This window comes from Phragmites australis, chromosome 12, assembly GCF_958298935.1.
Source record: "Phragmites australis chromosome 12, lpPhrAust1.1, whole genome shotgun sequence".
NCBI lineage: Eukaryota > Viridiplantae > Streptophyta > Magnoliopsida > Poales > Poaceae > Phragmites > Phragmites australis.
In genome coordinates this window covers 2,201,685-2,218,366 of record NC_084932.1, presented here as the reverse complement: position 1 = coordinate 2,218,366, position 16,682 = coordinate 2,201,685, and the positions used below count along the sequence as shown (strand labels likewise).

General features: G+C 40.3%; 1 protein-coding gene across 6 annotated transcripts; it reads left to right on the top strand.

The window, feature by feature from the left end:
• The first annotated feature begins 8,818 nt into the window (after positions 1-8,818).
• Positions 8,819-14,012, top strand: LOC133886711 (protein NCA1-like). 6 transcript variants are annotated; one of them, XR_009903415.1, is made up of 9 exons: positions 8,819-9,046; positions 9,222-9,545; positions 9,633-9,861; positions 9,998-10,143; positions 11,195-11,282; positions 11,362-11,508; positions 11,627-11,652; positions 11,738-12,609; positions 12,704-13,276. XR_009903415.1 is itself a non-coding variant. In XM_062326503.1 (8 exons), exons 2-8 carry the CDS (start codon positions 9,268-9,270, stop codon positions 13,618-13,620), a joined length of 1,086 nt encoding a protein of 361 aa, XP_062182487.1. In that variant the 5' UTR covers positions 8,819-9,046; positions 9,234-9,267; the 3' UTR covers positions 13,621-14,012. The 6 variants fall into 6 exon arrangements, 5 of the variants coding, with proteins under 5 accessions (XP_062182487.1, XP_062182486.1, XP_062182488.1 ...); XM_062326503.1 differs by lacking the exons at positions 11,627-11,652; positions 11,738-12,609; positions 12,704-13,276 and adding exons at positions 13,332-13,481; positions 13,573-14,012 and having other exon boundaries at positions 9,234-9,545; XM_062326502.1 differs by lacking the exons at positions 11,627-11,652; positions 11,738-12,609; positions 12,704-13,276 and adding exons at positions 13,332-13,481; positions 13,573-14,012.
• The last annotated feature ends 2,670 nt before the right edge of the window (positions 14,013-16,682 follow it).

Genomic DNA, 16,682 nt, shown 5'->3' with positions numbered 1-16,682 from the left:
TTGGTATCAGAGCCTAGGCTTTAGATCCTAGGTAATTGAATGATGAACCTGACACACTTGCACAAATAGGATGGGTATGGGATGTATTGCATTGCATACGTCTTGTTTATCTTTGTTCGCTTATGTTCACTATCTCAGATAAGTACTATTGAAGTTACTTGTTTGATTGTCCACATATTCTTTAGTGTTTTATCATTGATCTATATTGTTAAGTTGTTGGAGTCAGTTCCGTTGGAATGATAATTTTGTCAAGGTGTTAAAATGGCTACCTTGGTCATTAGAACCTGAGAAGCTTCAGAGGATCAATAGCATAACTGTTGTTTGGCACTGCAGATGGGTTAAGTGGAGGGCCCCCATGATGCCTTTTCTGCATTGCCAGGTGAGGTTGACCAAGAGTTAAGTTTGCGATCCGATTTTGGGTACGAGATGGACTGGCCCCCATGTCGTTGACCCTAACTATTCGTTCTCGAAATGTCGGAGAAATGGATAGATGTGTGCCTTACCATAGAAGATAAGGTGTTAATGTTTTCAACCTAATCATTAGAATGGTGTAGGAATTTCTTTTCCCATGGAGTCGGGGCGATCTTTTTGCCGATTGTGTGAAGATGTATTGATAGTGAGTTCCTAGTAGGGTTCTGGGAGTTTTTTCTAATCTTTTGCTAGACTTGTACCCTAGTTGTTGATGTTTTGAGGGTTAGTTAACACCTCGTGTTTAAGTTGAAATGTTTACATACCTTATGTGTCAGTTTCTTTAATATCTGAGAATAATCTTTTGTGGTTGGAATATCTATGCATGTTTTGAAATGATGATTATTTGAGGTAGTTATTTTGTTAAGTTAGCCTTTGTGGAATAGTCCACCGGCTATGGGAGTTGGAGTTATCGATTGTGTTGAAACAACTAATTTGCATCGAAGTGATGCTAATGGAGTGACACCTTTCTTAAGGAGGCATCCGTTGTTTCAAACCTGTTTTGTGAGGTTTCACAATTGGAATACCTAAGGTTGGCCCTTGCGGGGCTGAGGTAGAGATTTTGGTTGAATCATGTTATGTTTCTGGTATCGTTTAGTTAAACCTATCATCTTTGACATGGGGATTCGTTTTCTTTGAAGCTTGAAGCTAAGAATATACTTGGGTTATAGGAGCATTGGCGTTGTCAAGGGTTTGTTGAATAGTCTATAACCTATAACATCATGATAGGGTGCTAAATTGGCGTGTCACCATTGGAGCATTATCAATTGAACCTGGTAAGTTTTGCTCGTTGAGTGAATGTTGAAATTTAAGGTCGCCTGAACTTTTCCTGACCTAATAACTGAAGGTGTTGTTAGGGCTTGTCGTCGTGCTTTTATTGACAGATTTTTAATGTGATCCATTCTAGAACTTTGTTTCTTGTTGGCTCTTGTGGAGTGAATGAAGTTAAAGAAGTAATTGACTAATTTCTGACGTGAGAGTTTTGGATTTCTGTTGGTGACCCAGTTTTCTCTAATGATGGAGATTTGACTGAGAGATGCCTGAGTGGGTTTACATACTGGAAGTTTGCCTTTATTGGGAGTAAGTCTATCTAAACCCTGGTTCAAGGGAAGAGTATTGTAAAAGTGGAGTTCATTCCGGCATTTAAATGCTGAGGTTAGAGTTATGTTTGCGAGCTAAGGTTTGCTCCCCTGTTTAAAGGAATGTTGTGAAAGAGGATGAACTATTGGGGTGTATCTTTGTAGCTTTGTTGCTGTTCAGGAGAGGGTATGCCTTCTAAGGACCCGGAGAGAAGCATTGTATGCTAACGCTCAACCCGTTGACGGTAAAATGGTGTTGCAAATGGTGCTTGCTAAACTAAATTCGCAAAACAATTAAATTGGAGTTGGATTAACAGGGTTGAGTTTGCAGAAGTCATATTTTCAACCCTCTCCATGAGCCTTCCGCAGTGATCATCCTATCGGTTAGATTAACTGATGTCTTTGCAACTTTTGAGGAGAATGTGTTTTTGCATGCAATTTTACTTTGAAGAAGTTGTGGCGTGGTTACCGATAGTATGGCTATCCTGGGAATGTGAGCAAGATGTGAAGTTCGTTAGTATGCCAATTTGGCATGTTTCTGAATGTACCGGTTAACACAGTTTACCTATTGGTCCAACTGCTTCTGGATGGAAGTGTTCTGGTATTCAAGTTGGAAAGTGCAAGTCTAAACTTGTACCATGAAGGATAAGTCGTTAGATGTTTGGAAAGATTGAATTGGGCAAGTGGTTGTAATCTCCTGATCACCTCATCTAGACTTGGTGATATATCGGGATGAGAATGACCAACTGGAGGTTTATATCTTAACGTTGTGACTGTCTCTTGTGTAGATCTACCCGCACTCGTATTTTTGGAGTTAGTGATGTTGGTAGAAGAGGTGAAGTGTTGATGTTTCTTTAATCCTGAACCATAAAGGTTTTAAATTGATCCTTCCTGTGAAGGAATTGAAGTTGAAGCGAAGGAGGTTTATATTCTTATTGGGGGTTTCGATCTGAGTTTGTGGAGTTAGCCAAACAATATTTTTGGTGTGATTACATCCACCAAAAAGGATGTTTCTAGGCAACTAATGCATTGGTTTTAGAACTGGTCGAAGAGAGTGTCTTATAATTGGCTGGTATAGTATTAGCAGAAATGTTGTGTGTGCTTGGATTCGTTTTCCCTTCTAAGAGTGAGAAGGCAACGAGATGGTAAAGACCGTCCAATGTAACCGAGATTCGGAGTTTCTTGGATTCGCTGGCCATTACCGACATTTTATACAAGATTCTTCTTTTATTGCAAAACCTATGACTAGACTTACTCAAAAGGGCGTTCCATTTGTATGGACTGATGAGTGTGAGGTCAGTTTTCAAACCTTAAAGAATAAGTTGGTGAATGCTCCTATTTTGGCTTTGCCCGAAAGTGGTAAGCGTTTCACAGTTTACACTGATGCTTCTCGGATTGGACTTGGCTGTGTGCTTATGCAAGAAGGTCGGGTAATTGCATATGCTTCCAGACAATTAAAAACTCATGAACATAATTATCCCACTCATGATTTAGAATTGGCTGCAATGGTTTTTGCCTTGAAGAGTTGGAGGCATTACCTGTATGGTGAGTCATGTGATATTTTCACTGATCATAAGAGTTTCAAGTACATTTTTACTCAAAGAGATCTGAATTTGAGACAGCGAAGATGGTTAGAATTAATCAAAGATTATAATTTGACAATTCAGTATCATCCCGGAAAGGCTAATGTGGTAGCTGACGCCCTTAGCAGAACAGGTGTACCTAAAGCAATAACGTCTTTACATTCAGAATTAGATCGGATAGGGATATCTTTTTGCTTTGCTGGCACTGTACAGAAAGAAACTCAAATGATCATCCAATCTGCTATACCTGAACGTGTACGTGAAGCTCAACAGTATGATCGTCTTCTTTTAGAAGTTCGAAAGGGAATTTCAGTAGGAAAATCAAAAGGGTTTAGTATGGATGAGCATGGTACGATACGCTTTAGAGGACGTCTCTGTGTACCACAGAAAGCAGATGTGAAAATGGATATATTGAGAGAAACTCACCGGACTCCTTATACTATTCATCCAGGTGAAACCAAAATATATCGAGACCTAAAACAAAATTTTTGGTGGAAAAGGATGAAAGTAGATATTGCTAAGTATGTTGCAGCTTGTGGTGTCTGCCAACAAGTAAAGGCTGAGCATAAAGACCTGTAGGATTAAGGCAGTCCTTAGAAATCCCAGAATGGAAATGGGAACATATCGCTATAGACTTCGTTGTTGGGGTTGCCTCGTTCCCCTCGAGGTAGAGATACTATTTGGGTTGTCGTGCATAAGCTTACAAAATTTGCACATTTCATCCCAATGAAGACAACCAGTTCAGCACATGATTTAGCTCCCTTGTATATCCGGGAAATAGTGAGGTTGCATGGTGTGCCAAAATCGATCATTTCAGATCGAGATTCCAAATTTGTATCCCAGTTTTAGTAGAGTTTGCTTATAATAATAGCTATCATGCTAGTATTCGGATGGCTCCCTTTGAGACTTTGTATGGCCGAATGTGTGTTCCCCTTTTGTGTTGGGATTCTGTTGGAGAGAGATCACTACTTGGTCCAGATTTGGTTCAGCAAACATCAGAAAAGGTATACCAAATACGTCAGAACCTGTTGGCTGTTCAAAGTCGACAGAAGAGCTATGCAGATATCCGGAGACAAGATCTAGAATTTTCAGTTGGTGACTATGTTCTTCTCAGAGTGTCGCCAACCAAAGGTGTTGTATGTTTTGGTATCTCTGGAAAACTTAACCCAAGGTACATTGGTCCATTTCTAATCCAGCCCGAGTATGCAGTCTGGCGTATCGTCTTGAATTACCAGACTCAATGAGTGGAGTACATAATGTCTTCCATGTTTCTATACTAAGAAAATATCCGAGAGGCCCTGAGCATAAAATTGATGTTGAATCAATCACGATAGAGAAAGACCTGACCGTAAAGTGCCACCCAGTACGTATTCTGGATTCCTCCGAGCGAGTCATGAGAAGGAGAACTATCAAGTTGTGAGAGTCTTTTGGACAAATCAAACAGAACGAGAAACAATTTGGGAACTTGAAGAACAAATGCGCAAGGAGTATCCTGAGCTCTTTGAGACTGGTGAGTCATAAGTTTTGAAATATTTTACCTCTGTTCCATAGCTGCTATGAAAGCGGCAGAATTCGGGGATGAATTCCTTTAAGGGGGGGAGACTTTAATACCAAATTTTTGAGAGAGGAAAAAAAAAGAGTTTTGACCAAAATTTTGACTTTTCGATCCGTGGCTCGTATGGACGATCGGAGACCGTGGTTGCATTCATCTCGTCGAGACAAACCCATTTTGCTATTCATATGTCCGTTCTGGGCACTTTGTGATCCGTAGCAAGCCCAATAAATGTAGACCGTTCGTTATTTTGAAAAAAAAAGATAAGTATCGGATGGATCGGTCCTCAACCCGATCCATCCAGACACTTTGAGCCGCTGGCGTTTCTCTCTCTCTCGCGCGTCTCTCTCTCTCTCTCCCACCGCCGTGCGCTGCTGCTCGCTCTCCGCCAGCCGCCGGCGCCGCTACCTGCTTCTGCGTCGCCGCTGCACCGTGCTGCGCCGCCGGCCGCGCCTCGCCGAGCACCGCGTGTCTGCGCCGCTGCCATGCACAGTCGTTGCGCCGCTGCGCCGTTTCCGCCACCGGCGCCGGCGCCGTGCTCACTCTCTCTCTCTCTCCGTGTGTGTGCTAACCGGGAGCTAACCGGAAAAGAAAGGAAAGGAGAGAGAGAAGAAGAAAGAAGAAAGAAAGAGCCGGCTGGGAGGGAAGCCAGGAAGAAGAAGGAAGAAAGGAAAAAAAAAGAAAAAGAAAGAAAAAAAAGGGAAAAGTTGGAAATTTTGAATTTTCATCGGATTCGTCGGATTCGTCGTCATTTTTTTCGAAGGCGATTTCTCGGTAATTTCTGAACATTTGTGGATTGATTAAATCAAATCAATTAATTCCTGTCGTATCATTTTATGTGATCAATAGTTTGATTCGTTTTGTTAATCGTTGTTGATTCGAAGATACGACATCCGAGTCGAAGTATTCTTTTCGTTCATCGAAGCGAAATCTAATCAATGAGAATTATAGTTCGACTCTGAATTGGAAACAGTGTATCATTTCATGTGATACAATTGTCCGTTCGGTTCTCCGAAATATTGGCGTACCGATGGCGTGAACGTTATTCTTTTTCGGTAATTGGTTTAGGTGCTTTTGGCGTATTAGCGTGCATCCTCTTTTATTTCGTCGTTGCGGTGTCGTTGTGCTAATGGTGTGTTTGTTCAGGTGGTGTGACCTCACGTCACGACTAGCGCCTGGCTTCATCGTCGGTAGAGGCAAGTGAATGTATTGTATGATTACGCTTTAACTTATTATTGGGTTGCCTACATTCTTTAATTACAATGCATTCATCTGATCTGAATAACTGATTATGAGCTGGTTACTATGTTGTTTACTTTTCCAGAAGTTTACTCGATGATTGATTTATGAAGTGCAGTAAGTACGCTATGCCATTCTGTAGTTGTTCATTATGGTTTTATGTAATGTTTTTTAAGTCTCAAGCATTTTCCGGGAGTTATGTTGGTTATGCTTGAAGCACGTCATACATATACATCTCATGTATTGAAAGTTTATCGTCGTCTTCTGGCCGCGACCGTACTAGTACAGTACCGTATGTCACCCGAGGAGGGGTACGGTGCACACCCTTACGTTACCCGAGGAGGGGTAAGGGTGAGGAGAGCATATCATGTGCATGGTTATGTCTTCTTATGAAATTCAATAAATCATTCGCATCAAATCTTATTTCCTTTAGTTAGCTTGTATATAGATATATATGCGGCTCGGAAGGCTTATACCAACCGATTGTTAAAATATCTAATGTTATCGTTGGACTTGCTTAGTCATAATTGTTTCTCCTAGTGTTGGCGGTCTGTTCATTACTAGTTTCTATTTAGAATTGTTAGCACATTCACTATGGCTAAATAGCTTTTTATTAAAGTACCTTTCACTTGCTGAGATTTTCGAATCTCACCCGTGCTTTCTTTCCAGGTTCCTTTTGAGGTGTGAATCGCTTGCGGGATGGGTAGCTACACGTCGCCTGCGCGTTCACTTTTTTTTTGGCTAAACTTGATGCCCTGTCAGATATTGTCTTTTGCCCTGTAATTGTATATATAGTGAGTTTGATGGTGGTTCAGTGGTTTGGTCGAGGCTTGTAACTCGTTTGCTAGGATCTTATTTTTGCTAGTGTGATATTCTATATCTGTTCTGCCTGGTTTGTTGTTGCCTGTTATACTTCCATTTTTAAGGAGGTGCTGTCGAAAATTTTTCTTAGCTTTCGGTAGATTTGTAAATTGGCTTAAGTGACATTTCAAACTTATTTTGGTCCCGGGGTGTTACATTTAATCCTCGTATTGGTCGGCCATTTGGAAGAAATGAAGCGACCAACATTTTGCAGCGAATTAAGTGGAGTCGACATGCTCCAAAACGGGCCAGGAGCAGGAGGCATCCATCCGGTCGGGTGCACGGCTTGCATTGCATGTCTGTGGACTCTGGCCACCACCGGCAAGGACAACAGAGACCCGTCTTTTCCTACTCCAGTGCCCTAGTGCGTATGTCTAATCTTAACACAATCCTTTTTAAGCCTCCAAACCCACGTTACATCTTACACACCAACACATAAAACTTGAACTTACTATAAACCCACATCTTACTTAAGACACATACTATCTATAATCTATATTTACATATATTTATTGAAGAGATATACAAAACCTTAGACTATTAAAGCCAATGGCGGATCCAGAATTTAACGATTTGCTATTCAGTATACATAGCATGAAGATTATAAATTCCTGATACTTGCTGCTGTGGTATGTGAAGGTGAGCTCTTTACAGTTAATAGGTCGAGTGGAGGATGAATGTTAGCTTTGACTCATGTTTCACTAGGTGGTTTGATGTATTAAAGTAGCAATCAAACAAGTTAGCTCAACTAAATATATATACGTAGTATAGCTACTGTGTACTTATTTTTTTTTTTTTTAAAAGCTAGTATTCAGTTGAATACCACAGCACCAATGTGGGTCCGCCCATGATTGAACCAATAAGCTTACGTATGCTCGGAGCTGCTTGAAAGATTATATGAAGGAAAACCTAATAAGACACCCAAGTCCTGATCTAGGGATCGAACTCGGGTGGGTAGCCTCACCGAGTTCTCATCTTATTACTACTTGATTCACATGCAACTGAGCAAGCAAGAAACGGAGCTCTCGAATGGTTGCATCGACAGGTCTAGTGCGTGTGTGTCTTTGTTTGTGTGTTAACTAGCTCGAGGCACGGCCCAACGCAGCCGTGCTGGGCCAGATTGCCCACCGTGCAAGGACAACAGAGCTTTTTTATTTTTAAATTTTAAATAAGAATTGCAAATATATATGTCTATTTTGAAAAATTACAATGCCATTAACCCCTTCCAATGGGAAGTTTTGAGAGCTAAATGATAGCATTCTATATACTTATAATTTTTTAGTGGGTATTTTGGTAGTATTTTGAAAGCATTAGAACACATTTTTTTTTTAAAAAAAACTATCTCCCTTCTAACAGATGATAAGAGCCTAGATTTATAAATTTTTAAAATAAACACATATATTTGTAAAATTTATTTAAAAAAATATAAAATATAAAATCTCTCTGTCTCATTTGTCTTTGACATTCTAAATCTATACTAATATAAAAACCATTCATATATATACTAATATATAAAACACAAGTTGGATGGAAAAATTTGCAAGCTCTGTAGACCCACTTATCAGTATTATAAAATCATATTAACACGAGTAAACAATCATAATCTTAACTTTATATCCGCTCACGTGGTCTCAGATTCAATCAATCAAACAGAAATTCAGTTTAATATATCCAGACAGATACAACCAACCAAACACTATTTTTTTTTAAAAAAAATAACTCCACTCAAACTGTTTATATGATACAGTTTTATAAAACCTTATCTAAGGAACGAAACGCATTGATCTCCACCCTCCATCGTCTTTGATGGTATAACCGAGATGCAAATTTGTTCCCTTAAAATCAATGAGCTAATTAATGCTCTCCTCCATAATTTTGCGATAGTCTTTGCCATCTAATTGTAATTTTATGAAATTTCGTTTAGTTTCAAACCATACTAAACTGCAATCCAATAAATAAAAAAAACCAGAACCCGCTTGTCCATCCGACCCGTACAAAACCAGTTCAACTCATTGTTATCCTGCCCTGGATCCAGGGGCAAAACTGGAAAAGCTCCAACCTGAAGGGGCCTGCTCCCTCCCTCTTTCTTCCCCCATTCTACCGCCACCGCAATTCGTTGCGCCTCATCATCATCGGCAACCTCACCGCCGGTGACGGGACACATCTAGCCGGGACTCTTTCCACCCAAGTCCTCTCTCGTAGACAGGCGTCGCCCCCCTCCTCTTCCCCGCCATCCGGACTTCGATCAACTTCTTCTTTTGTTGGTTGGTAACCCGAGCTTGCTTGTACGGATTGTTTTAGAAATTCAATTTGTTGTTGGGGACCCCCCTTGTTGTTGGTTGCTTCGATTTTGTGAGCAATCAAATCCGAATCGTCCATTCAGTTAGTTGCGGATTGGCTGCTAATCTAACATAATCCGCCCATCCTTGATTCGATTAGGTTCTTGTTCAGCGCGCAAGAATCAATCTTGGCGGTGTATGCCCCCATGAAATCCAACAGGAGCAGCGGCGGCGTATGCCCTGTTAAATCTGATAAGAACATCAGCGGCGTGTGCCCTGTCACCGGGAAGAATCACGGTGCTGAGCACCAGGGCAGCACCGGCAATGCCGAAGAGCAGAGCGCCGATCCTCGAATGGTGCCGGCAAAATGCCCATTCGGCTATGACTCTGGCACGTTCAAGCTGGGTCCCCTCAGCTGTATGATCTGCCAGGCGCTTCTCCACGAATGCAGCAGATGCAAGCCGTGCTCCCATAAATTCTGCAAGTGTGTCTTGTGCTTTATGTCAGATCAAATGTACATTGTATTTCCCTCCTTGCTTGTATCGGTGTTCTTACTGGAATTCCTTGTCAGGGCATGTGTATCGCGCTTTAAGGACTGCCCGTTGTGTGGTGCTAACATAGAGGGCACCGAACCCAATTCTGATCTTCAGGCCCTTGTCGATTGCTTTATTGATGGCCATGCCCGAATAAAAAGATCACACACTGCGGGGGATGCGGAAGTATTGGATGGCAAGAAAAAGGTGATTTATGAGGATGTTTCTATGGAGAGGGGAGCTTTTTTGGTGCAACAAGCTATGAGGGTCAGTAATTAAATCAACTGCATTAGCCTCTTAACTCAAGCTCGTTAAACTGTCAAATTTGATAAATTATTCTCCGGTCTGCACTTGTTTAATGATCTTGATGTTTTAACAGTGCAGCTAACTTGTACATCTCCAGGCTTTCCGTGCTCAGAACATTGGAAGTGCAAAATCGAGGCTCAGTATGTGTGCAGAAGACATTAGGGAGGAGTTGAAATCTTCAGAAGATAATCTAGACCTGCGTTCTCAGCTTGGAGCTGTTTTAGGAATGCTTGGGAACTGCTGGTATAGACCTTCCCTCTTGACTGTGTTACTCATTGTCAGCTATTCCCACTTCGGCAAACTAAGCATACTACTGGCAGGAACACTAGAAATATTAATACACAGTTCGTCCAACCCAGCAAATCTTTACCAATTAGCATTAGCTTTATGTACTCCCCCTATATATAAATGTGTGATATGTTTCGGACATAGCAAACTCTAAAAGAGGCAACTTTGACTACTAAAGTTCTTTAAAAATATGTTAGGGAAAATTATGAAATAGTATAGTAAAAGTATCTTGGTGATGGACCTATTAGTGCCACTGTCACTTGGTCAATCTAAATATATTTGCTCATGTTAGTGCTGAATTTGTGTGCACTTTATCCAAAATGACATAAATTTGTATCCATTGAATAACTTTCTGGAATCTGGAGGCTCAGTGATTTCTCTCCCATTAAATTTTGCATCTTTTTTGTTCTGTGGTACCTGAATGTGCTAACTTTCAAATGGCTATTGCTTTCCTTTTTCTAAAAAAATATGTCTGCTATGTGTTAGGGCCCATCAATTTGTCATAGTATAAGACAGCAATGTCAACAAATCAACAATAGGTCAATAGTTTTTCTGTGGATTTAATGTCGATCCTGTGACTGTATATTGAACTACGTTCTTGCATATTTCTTCTCATGCAGAGAACCATCTGTTCATATATTCTCTAGTATCTGAATGATCTAAGTTTCAACTAGCTGTATCCTTTTCCTTCAGAAAAGAAATTAGAAGTCTCACTACGGCTAAGTTTATTGTCCCTTTCATTAAATATTCTGTCTTGGTGCATGTCCACTTTTGAATGACACGGTTGATATTTTACAATAATCTTTGTGAATAATTTATTTTTATCACTCTTTTATAATAGTCATCCGTAGGATCATCTAATCAGGGTTTTTAGTATGTTCACTACACATTATCCCTCTTTACCACTGTTTTACTTTTTCCCTTGTTTTTTTAACTTAGTTTTGTTGATCACTGATTCACTGAACTCACTGCACACTGTATCCTTTTAACTGTACCATGTTTCTAGTCGGACCTTGGGAGATGCTCCTTCAGCAATTACTTACTACGAAGAAAGTGCCGAGTTCCTCTCGAAATTGCCCACAAAGGATCTTGAGGTTGTATTCAGTTTTATTATGAGCGTGATGGCATGACAACAGTTTGTTCAGTTAATTTAGCTTTTACATTCATCTACAGTTGGTCCATACTCTCTCGGTTTCACTAAATAAAATTGGAGACCTTCACTACTATGACGGGGACCTGCAATCTGCTCGAAGTTATTATGCCCGTTCATTGGATGTTCGCAGAAATGCAGTAAAAGAACACTCAGCAGTGGCCTCCCAGGTAATTTGTGTGCTGTCAATTATGGTTAAGCACAAATCTAAACGAGATAGTAATTTCTTTGTCTTAAACAAGAAATGAAAGGAACCTTATGCATCCTTCTCTTTTGTCCCTTCTCTAGCTGGAGATAAGCCCAAGCCCAACTACCCGTGGACTTCTTTTGGGAATATATATATAAAATGCCTAGTAGACCAACAGTTCCTTTGTGCTTGACCCTTAGGCATTGAACTACTCTAAATGAAGGCAACTCTTTCTTATCACATTGGGCAAGTACAGCTCTTGCCCTTGAAGAGAATTTTGGCCTACGCGATGACACTGAGTGGCTACAACTCGTCCATTTCATCTGAAATCCTCTGCATTGTGATGCAGAACAGCATGATGACTGACATCATGTGGACCAGCGTGGAGAATCACTTCAGATATGATATGAAGAGCTGGGGTTTGCATCTTGAAGAGGTGTTCCGTGTACATGTCCAAGGCGATTATATCAATAATTGACTATTGCTGTCACCTGAACCCTGGTCGATGCTTTATCAATATTGAGGAACCTTGCAACGTCATGAGTACCAAGGTTTCAATTGAAACCGGCTGCCCAAAGTACACCAAAGCATCATCCAGGTTCCTTAGAAGATGGCAATAGTCAGTGATTGACAAATTGTTATGGATGAGCATGTGAAATTCCACTTTGAGGTCGAATGCCCAGCTCTTCTTATTTTATTATCTTGGAAGAGATTCTTGATGCTGATACAAATGGTTTGGGTCGTTGTGCGTTCTGCATCAAAATGTCAAGGATATCGGATGAGACGGAGCTGAACAACCAGTTGAGGATGGCATAGTCAAGTTGCTACCATTCGGTGTCATCTGATCGGGTAGAGGTCTCATCAAGGACATGGCTCAAGAAGCCATACTTTTCCATAGTGATGAGAAGAGATGCCTCCACTTCGAGTAGTCAGACGCCAAAAGGCCAAGCACAAAGGGAATGTGTGTCTTGATCGGACGTGATGCTAATGGCCCTTTGGTGCTTCTATTGGCCATGGTGGCGAAGTTGGTATTTGGCGTGGTGGAAGAGTGGTGTGTATGGTGTGGAAGAGGACTCTAAGCAGAGTAAGATAGAGGGCAATGGTTTGGGTCTGATACCATGAATACAAGTGAAAGGATATTCCACGCAAATAATTATTGTATTCATTGGTATTTGTAGGGTGCATACACGTGTACATGTGGTAAACAGAATGAGCTATAGAATAAGGACTGGACAGTTTACATGACAAGGAGAGCAACGCTAACTAGGCGAACAAATCCACCAGAAGGTTCGGCAACCATCACAAGTCGTTTGGGAGCTGTTAGCATCGGTGCATGGCTGCAGAACAGTAGTATGCAAGTGGGTGCTTGGGTTGGTTCGTTAGAGAGATAAGTGTCTCTTAGCAAGTGTTAGCAAATATTTGGGGGTAGGTACCTGTTATATTTAAGTCGTTTGTGTGTCCGCATGCACAATACACATAAAAATCTAGTGCATTTGTACTATGCTACAAAAGATGGGAAAGAGCAGGATAAAGAAATGAGCAACAGAACAACGATCAGGAAGATGTGGGCAAGATTAAATTTTTATTATCTGTACTTCTGAAGAAAATGTAAGTTCCTGTTAGATTGCATAGTGGCGAGCTTTTGTATTTTCTCGACACATTCTCTCAAGTCTATAACTTTAATTAATCATTTTAATTCAAGTTGATGAAAAATATGCTTCACTGCAAGAGCAGTTGAGGATTTTGAGGAAGCAACTTCTCTTGCCAACCATTTTCGTTTGCTATTTTAACAACTATTGGATATAGGTAATTGATCTAGCAACTTCTCTTGCCAAAGTTGCGGATGTGGATAGAAATGTTGGGAATGAAAGTGCAGCAGTCCAGGGTTTTGAGGAAGCAATTCAATGCCTTGAGAAGTTGAAGCTGGATTCTGAGAAAGCCAGTCTTGAACAGAGGGTAGCTATTATTTACCCCCTACATACCTCCTCTCATCCTTGCACCCCCTCTGTGTCGCTGTGAGCTAAGCTTTATTCTGTACTTTTTGCAGCGCCTCTCTGTTTTAAGCTTTCTACACAAACAATTGGCAGATAAGTAAGGTACACTGGCATCTTAAGAGCATACCCACAAGGGTTATCTTCTCCGTGATGGGGTTCTACTTCAGTATTCGTGTGATGCATACAGAAGGAATTGCTCTTAATGGTAATTAGTGTGTGTACCATTACATGAAGGTTGTCGCGACACAAAATAAGTGCTCTCGTGTCGTAGATATATCTTCAGTATGCTGTGCGAGGAGGGGACTCTTGATTGCTGCCAATAGGCCAAATTGCCAATATCTTCTGGTTTGTTTCCACAGTTCCGCCTTAACCTGGAACAGCGTGGAAGTTGAAACTTCTCAGAAGTTCCTTCTTGCTTACATGTCATGTGTGAATGTAATCCATTGAATATTGACAATAAGACGAGGGGATACTAATGCATGGCCGTTTCCTATGTCAAGCTGCAGTTTGCATATAAGCATATTACTAGGGGACCAGGAATCTAAAAAATTCAGAAATAACTAGAGAAAACCCGCATGTTGCCGCGGGAGTTGTCGAGATTCTAAATAGGAATCTACGTATGTATTATATATATTATATATTGGGCAAAAATGTAAAAGTAGATAACATAGGTAGGTAAATTTGTCAAAATAGACAACAGATCAGCGTATTTATAAATCTAGCACTTGTATTCGGTACCTTAAAATCCAAAAATTCAATTTTAAGACCTGAAACATAAAAAAAAAAAATCTGGCTGTATTTGATATTTGAGGTGCCGAATAAGACACTGTTCACTTGTATTCGACACGGTGCTGTTTACCGTTTCGGCACTTGGTGCCGAATACGGCCTGTGCCAGTGCCGCGCTAGCGGTTGAAGCTTAATTCACGATTTTTAATAAAAAATAGTCCAAAAATTTTATACGTTTTCATAACAAAACTAGAGATCACCAGTAACCAATTTTAATTGGTTTGATTCAAAAAGCTTGAGCCAATATTTAATTAAAATTCTCCAAATAAACCAACTTTTATAAATTCTAGGAATATTTAATGCTTCAAATAAATTCTCAAAAATCTAGAAAAAATCACTAATATTCTTCTCATGTGATGTACTAATTTATATAAATATTTTCAACCCTATATTATTTGGTGAAAAAGTGAATCCTCTGTAATGCTTCATTTATATGCAATTTTATCATTTCATATGATATTCTCTTCTTAATTCAATTTGAATAAAAATAATTTAACATGCACAAATCCTTTGTTCTCATATTAATATTAAGCCTTTGTAATGTTCTATTTATATGTATTTTTATTATTTTATATTAATATTAAATCTTGTTGGAAATAATTCTGCAAGGTAATTTTGTAGTGAATTAACGTTGTAAGGATACAAATTCTAATTTATTGAACTTTAATAATTGTGAAGAACAATTAATATATAATCCAGCATAGAGATTACATACACTGATAAACCTTACATTTGATATGAGGTTTTTTGTCGGTACGTGAATGGACGGTAACCATAAAGAAATAACGACAATAAATATTGGCATATACGGTACATCTAACGACTAACTTAATAGCTTACCTCTGCTAAACCTAATATGTCTTAGGGAATGAAAATAGATCGGATTACAAAAGATGGTCTCTACTGTGTGCATCTGGGATATTTGCCCTTCCTCAGAGCATTAGGGCCCGAAGCCTTAGCGCGATGGGTCTTCTCCCGCTTCCTTTCACTCTCATCCTCACGAGCTTTAGCCATGGCGCGCTTCTCCGCTACCTTCATCATGCGCTCCTCCTCCTGGCGTTTAAGTTGTAGTTACTCCTGTTGTTGCTCGTACTCCCGACGTTCGTACGCTTCCCTCCTCCACTGCATGCTCATTTGGACCCATTGCTTCTGGTCATCACTTTGCTCCATATCTAGCCATTCCATGAAGTCACATAGAGGTGGAGGAGACTAGAGAAATGAAAGAAGATGAGAGATTAGTAAGACAGCGTATGAAATCATAGAGAAAGCGCCATATGAGTTATGTATATCGCTATACCGGTGGGTATTCATACGTTCCATGTCGAGACTTGTCGTACTGGTAATTGGCACATATGAGAAAGCATAGACCATAGATGTACGAGATGTCCTGGAACTCGCGAAACCTACAAGGATCCTACAGAAGCACATCCGCGGTTCGACCCCCTAGGGGATGAAAATCCCCCAATGATTCTTGGATGGGTTTGGTGGAGCTGAGTAAGATATTATAGTTGAGAGAGCTGATGATGGACTGGTCTATCCATAGATGGAGGTGGGGTTATTTATGGTGGCTAGAGGTTGGTGCATAGATTGAGTGCATGGGCATGGCTGGGGGCTGGAGCATAGGATTTTTTGAGAAAGCTGAAAAAGTTATGGCACTAATGCTTTGAAGAGATTCCCTGCGAAAGATGTCGCTTGGTGTGGTCATTTCATTCTGTAAAAGTTCAGCATGAGTTATTATTGCCTCTACATGGAGGCATGTATTCCTATGAAAGCTTAGTCGTATAGTTACTTTGTGTTTATTGCATACTCACGATATAGGTGTTGTCATTTCTTAGTTAAAGCTACGTCGTGTGGTCACTTCCTGTCTAAAGACTGACTCACAATAGATGTGTTGTTATTTCATGGTTAAAGCTGAGTCGTGCCTTCACTTCATGTCTAAAGGGTGTCTCACGATAGAGGTGTTGTCTTTTAATACTTAAAGCTATGTCTTGTGGTATTACAAACATTAGATAAATTAAAGTTATGTGCCAAAATTATTTAACAAACATTAGATAAATTAAAAGTAATTATAACAAAAATAACAATGAATGAGACATAATATGGCTGACTATTACATTATAGTGACTAGTACATGTGTCATAAATAATTACAAATACATCGAACAACAACACTGCCTCCTCAACGACGACGACGACACATGCAATCTCCAAGAGTGTAAGCATCTGGTGGGTGTGTGACCCTCATCCCAGCGGCCTGTGCTGGCCCCTGCCTTATGTCCCCTTGACCGTCATCATGCCCTATGTGATCCCCACCGAACGTGTATCCAGACCCGCTAACTTGGCCCTGCATGTACCATGATGACGAATCCTTATATGG